The 5,790-nt window shown below is 47.8% G+C and overlaps 2 protein-coding genes across 2 annotated transcripts; both read right to left on the minus strand.

Annotated features, from left to right (window-relative positions):
- Positions 1-241: 241 nt before the first annotated feature.
- Positions 242-4,110, minus strand: LOC125532051 (uncharacterized). The gene is made up of 4 exons (XM_087534624.1): positions 3,660-4,110; positions 2,118-2,215; positions 1,953-2,018; positions 242-1,279 (listed from the first exon to the last, which is right to left on the minus strand). Exons 1-4 carry the CDS (start codon positions 4,025-4,027, stop codon positions 561-563), a joined length of 1,251 nt encoding a protein of 416 aa, XP_087390750.1. The 5' UTR covers positions 4,028-4,110; the 3' UTR covers positions 242-560.
- Positions 4,111-4,320: 210 nt separating this feature from the next.
- Positions 4,321-4,896, minus strand: LOC147959303 (uncharacterized). Its single transcript, XM_087532595.1, has one exon. The coding sequence runs from the start codon at positions 4,894-4,896 to the stop codon at positions 4,321-4,323; it is 576 nt and encodes a 191-aa protein (XP_087388721.1).
- Between the last annotated feature and the right edge of the window lie 894 nt (positions 4,897-5,790).

The raw sequence follows: 5,790 nt of genomic DNA on the forward strand, positions 1-5,790 counted from the left end.
GCTATTAACAATGTTATTAAAATAGCATTGTATATTGATTTATTTAGCGAGACAATTCTCAACACACTATAGCGTGCTATTAGCGGCGCTATTTTTTCAGTGTGTATAACTGATGTTGAAAATATTGATATATGTTTCTATATAAATGATCAAACTTCAAAAGTTTAACTTCAAGTACTCCTTAACCATCTTGTCATTAAGCATAAACAATTACTAACTGCCTGCGTACAACAGCAGCATAGAAGTCTAGGAATACATTATGACCAGAGGAAACAGATAGCACAGCTCAAAGGACCAATTAAACAGACAGCTAATTGCAGAATGTGCACGCTGAGATGTGGACAACTGAACCATTGTTGCACATTAAAAGTTCAGCATCACAGAATATTCAGGTTACTTCAGGGAGAATCGATAAAAAATATGCCATAACAATAGTTGGATGTATACTACTGCACATCGTATCTTCTACGGAATTATGCTGGCAACGCTTCCCAGGAAAATCAGTTCATTTGCGACTCAGTGGCACCTCATTGGTAGCTCACGTTGCCTCATCCTTAGCCTTACTGCTGATTATAGCCACCTGGTGCACTGCTGTTGTAGCCGCCAGGATAGCCATAACCTTCACGAGGGGGTGCATTGGCACCTTGATATCCAGGACTGCTGCCTGGGTGTGCTGGTCCAGGGCCGCCAGGCAAGTTGCCTCTTGGGTAAACTTGGTTACCTCCCTGATGCCCAGCAGGTCCACCTTGGTAGCCAGCTTGACCACCTTGCTGATAGTTAGAAGCACCACTGGGGACATAGCCCGCCTGTTGGTTCGGCATGTGGGGGGGCCTGCCCGGTGCGTACCCTGTCTGTGGGTTTGGCATTTGGGGTGCACCGCCCGGTGCGTACCCTGTCTGTGGGTTCGGCATTTGGGGTGCACCACCCGGTGTGTATGCTGCCTGTGGGTTCTGCATTTGCGGCTGGTAATTTGATGGACCACCTGGAGTATATGGTGGAGGCACGTTGCCACAGTTCTGACTAGGTGGTGGAGGTGGAGGCATGCTGCCCGGGTTCTGGCCAGGTGGAGGGCCGTTGAAACCCTGCTGCCCAGGAGGTGCATCTCTGTTTTGGAAGTTCTGCATGTTCTCCGTTCTCCTCTCAAAGTTCCTTGACCTATCAAAGTTGCGAGGCCTATCGCTGCGCCGAGATCGTTCATTGGCACGGGCATTGTTCCTCACCCATTCCTCGTGATATTTAGGATCATAAGGAACAGCTTCCCCACCTATAAAAGGTTCCCCTGAAACAGAAGGTGTAAAGTATCAAGTGTTTGTAGATTAGTTTCACCAATTCCTGTCATGTGCTTTCAGCCATGATAAGTAAGCCCAAGCTCACCACATTAAAGTTGGTTCTCACACAAGTGTACCTGAAAAATGAACAGGTTCATCCCCAAACATTATCTGGTGTTGCTTAGCAACTACTACTAACCCATATGCAAGAAACTGACATCTGCTAGTGCTATGTCAAGGCTATCAGATTAGAAAGGACAGCTCCTAATTTGTCCGAATCCATGAAGAAAACATACATATTGAAGTGCGAAAATATCAACCCTATTTTACCCCCCCCCCCCCCCCCTAAGAACAATTGTATTCATATCCCTAATAAACATATACAGACATCATAAATAAAAGCAGATAAAGGATGGTCATGTAACTGTAAAAGTACATCTCATGACACAGCAAAGTTCAGATTACGGTAATCCATCTTATAACCAACATACAGTCTGTTAACATCAGCTCCAGATCTGATATCTAACCCTAAATCTTGTTTTGATCATTCGGATCAATGACCAGTGTTAAGTTCAAGTAGACTGCTTAATTTTGAAGTACCATGCTAACTATACTGAGCTCAGAAGAGAAGGCAACAAACCACACAATAGTAATCAGAAGGTCAGCATGATCTTATATAATTACCTCCATAGTCCTTATTTCTGACATCAAGGTATGAATCAGGGAGAACCCAGCGGACTTTGGGCAGCTCTGTGAATGATAGAGGTGTAAGATTCAAGAAAGAATGTTTCTAATTGAGTGCATTATGCACTGGAACGTCCTCAAGATCACTTCATAAAGCATTAATACCTTTAAGTTTATATGAGAGTTCTTCAGATACAAGGGCACCAAAAGCAAAATAATGACGAGTTGACACCGAGTATATCTTCTGCCTAGCTTCTTGCTCACTGGAACATTAAAAGAAGTTAATATGTGCCACAGTACATAGATTAGAATGATAAGAAAAATGGGGGGCAACCAACATTACATACCCGGAAACCAAAATGTGCATAAGGCTAACATGAAAACTGAAATAAATTTTAGATAAAGGTAACACGACCCGTATTTCGAAATATAACCAAAATCAAGCCAAATAACAAAGCATGGGTGTTGCACTACGTGACTATGTAGATCGACAGATTCATGTCTTCATCAAATAAGACAAGATTACCAACGCCCTGAAAGATCCCAAATAACACATCACACTAGAGCAATAAGGGCAGTAACAGACCATGCTCCCAACATTACTTTTGCCATAATAGGAAGTGCCTGCCCAGCAGACAATAGACACAGAAACAAAGCACTCTACATTTACATAAGAAAAAGCATGAATACGGTAGATTCAGCCGATTGGCCGTCCTACTACGGCGGGACACAGTGACATGGCGGGATAAGCCGGGATCAGCAGTACCCCCTCATTTATGAATTAAAAAAACCAAGGACATTGGTTGGGGTACGTGCATATGCTGGGGACACGGGAGGCCCAATAACAGCCTCGGCCCGAATACAAATCCTATTTGTCAGGCTCCCACATATGCTCGCCACAAAAAGGAACGAGCTCCTCCTGGCTCTAGCGAACACAGCGCCGCCGGCCGCTGCCACCTGGACTCGGCCGATGCTGTTTGCCAAGTGCAGCAGCCTCTCTTCCCAATGACAATCACGCTCAAGCAGGTAACCCTGACTCCCCAGGCCCAGCAGCCTCTCCTCAACCTCTTCATCTCTTTGTGACTCTTGCTGTTGAGCTGCTGCTGCTTGCTTCCCTGTGTGGTCATGTCATCGCTGCTTGCCTGCTTGCGTTTTTTATTAGCTGCATGATGCTGTACTCTGATTGAATGCTGGTGCTGCTTTTGGGTGTTGATTGTTGCCTGCTGTTAGGGGGCATGGCATCTGGGAGTGCCACCGCTGGTAGCCAATCATCCATGGGTGAGACTGAAGGACAACCTGATGTTAAGATCCTGCTAGTTCACTAATATCTCATCTCGTTTTCTCATTGATTATTTATTTTAACTCTATATTACATGTCATGTTTTAATTTTTTATATATTACTGGCAGTATTCCCAAATAGTTGTTTTTGGAATGCCGAATCCTGTGTCCCCGTATGGGCATCACTGTGTCTGTGATTCTTAGCTCACACCAGACATAACAAACTAACAATGTAATCAAATTTGATTCAACCAAGCAAAAACCGTTAGTGTCGTATTACTGATTTTAAAATTTTCCCCTGAACTAAACATTAGTGAGACATAAAATGCAGGAGAATCTACACAACAAGAGCGCGCATCCCATCAATAAAGCTCCATCAACCGTCTAACACAACAAGATGAAGATGCGAGAAATGGTTACAGCAATACCTTCCGACGACCTGGGCGAGGGTCTTGATGTAGCTATCGATGATCTCGTCGCGTGTGATATCAGGATTAGCAGCGTCGCCCGCGGGCGGCTCCATGACTACCAGCCAGTGTTCGAAGTCGCACCCATCGAGGAGGATAGTCTCCTTGGGCGGCCGGTTGCTCCAGTTGGGCGAGGAGTCCCGCAGCGACGACGTCGCCGGCTGTGTGGCGAAGCACCGCACCGCCCCGCGCGCCGCCGCCTGGACGGGCGAGGTCGCCGCCGGGAGGAGGCTGGCGGCGGCGGCGAGAGGGCGGAGGAGGAAGCGAGAGGTCGCAGCGGGGAGCGGCGATAGACGGGAGAGGAGGACGGCGCGCGATGCCATCGCCATGGGGGTAAAAACCCTAGGAGATGGATAGGGGATGAGGACGAGACGGAAGAGAGAGAGACGAGAGGAGATAAGGGTTTAGTCTCGCAACGCGCCGCGCGCTAAAAGGCGTGATACAGCGCCGGGTTAGTCAGCTTTTACGCGCAGCGATGCGCTGGCTCCAGCGGCCGTCGTAAATTAAAGCGTGTCCATGCCGCTCTAGCAGGCGCGCTATATTTCAGTTTTTTCTACTACGTATTTGGTTTCGTAGATAGTTCTCATATTACATATTTGATTTAGTGATAATTCTCCTACTACTACTCGTCCGACTCGGACTCTGTCTCAGTGATGTCCTCCTCCGACGTCAGAGCGTAGGCGTCAAGGAACCGCTTGTCGTCGAAGTTCCAGAAGGACATATCTCCTAGCGCTTGGTTGTATTTAGCGACCGCCTTCCGCGTTCGCTTGTCCTCGCGATAGTCGGCTCGCTTCTCTCTCCTCTTCGCCCTCCTCTGGACGAAGAACTGTTCCTTATTGGTGTCTTCCGGAAAGCGATGACTCCACAGCGCCATGGCTTGCTCGTCCATCTCAGCCAGCCTGAGACGATGCTCCCGCCTCCGATGCTTGCGATGATCCTCGTCAGTGAGAAGCCGCGGGAAAGGCGCCAACTCCTGTGTGCGCTCCCGCGTCGCCACGTCGGCGAAGTTCATGTCCTGACGGGACCGCAGGAGGCGCCACGCCGCAGCGTCGTACGCGCGGGCGCCCTCCTGGGCGGTGTCGAAAGTTCCGAGACGGAGCCGCATGCCGCCGCCCGACCGAATCTTGGCGGAGTAGGTGCCAGACGAGCGCACGCCGACGCCGCGGTAGCCCGTACCTTCCCGGCGCCGAGGCGGCATCGTGACGCGGTGGTGGCGTGTCGGCGGCAGAGCGTGGCAGAGAGCTATGGAAAGACGGAGAGAGCGGCAAAGGGCGATGAAGAGAGCGGTGGAGGCGCTGCAATTTATAGGAGCGCCGGACGCGGCGCGCCAAATGTAACACACGAGCGGCTGCCTTTTCCCCCGCGCGCGTAATCGTTTTCCGCGCGCGCTAGTTTCACGCCATCGTTGAAGCGCGCGTAAACATTCCACATGCGTTATAAAGCCAATTTATCGCGCGCGCGTTTTTTGGCGCGGCTGTTGGAGATACTCTTAAGCCGGTGATGTACTGGTGTTATAGAGGAAATGGTTCTGGTTTCGTGAGCCGAATAATCTGGAGAGTGAGATCCAAGCCTTGATACGGCCATATGGGCTTGGGCCTGGGCATGCGCGCTATTTTGTCGAAATCTGTGTGTTTTCTTTTTAGAAAAACTAAAAATCTGACGTTACTCAAAAAATGGAAAAACTAAAATTCTGATGTTTTCTTAAAAGAAACTAAAAATCTGACACTTGCCTTAAAAAATCTGACATCGGATGTTTAGGCATGGCAAATTTGTTTTTATGGAAATTTATATTGAAAAGATGATGGAAAATTATATTGACAAGCACGGCAATTTTCTAATAAAAGATAAATTGAGACAGATTTACCTTGCTCTTTAACTAAATTTGTCATACTCGGAGAACATAATTTGTGGTAAATACGTTCGATTTGCCATGGTTAAAAATTTGACATTAGATTTGCGCAAATGTTAACGTCCACACGTGTGGCACGAAGCAACATGGCCCAAACGCCTTCATTATCATTTATTTTACCACGCCAAAACAGATGACATTAGCGGGAATATTTTTTGTTTTCGGCTTAAAAATGTTTTATCT

Source organism: Triticum urartu, chromosome 7A (genome assembly GCF_056163025.1).
Source record: "Triticum urartu cultivar PI428250 chromosome 7A, HENAU_Tu73, whole genome shotgun sequence".
Lineage (NCBI taxonomy): Eukaryota > Viridiplantae > Streptophyta > Magnoliopsida > Poales > Poaceae > Triticum > Triticum urartu.

What these genes read in the sequence shown, in the direction of transcription:
- LOC125532051 (XM_087534624.1), bottom strand. Translation starts at nt 4,027, where the DNA reads ATGGCGATGGCATCGCGCGCCGTCCTCCTCTCCCGTCTATCGCCGCTC. An exon ending in CTCGCCCAGGTCGTCGGAAG is followed by an intron (nt 2,216 to 3,659) that starts GTATTGCTGTAA and finishes TTAATGTTCCAG; the next exon opens with TGAGCAAGAAGCTAGGCAGA. An exon ending in CAGAAATAAGGACTATGGAG is followed by an intron (nt 1,280 to 1,952) that starts GTAATTATATAA and finishes CTTCTGTTTCAG; the next exon opens with GGGAACCTTTTATAGGTGGG.
- LOC147959303 (XM_087532595.1), bottom strand. Translation starts at nt 4,896, where the DNA reads ATGCCGCCTCGGCGCCGGGAAGGTACGGGCTACCGCGGCGTCGGCGTG.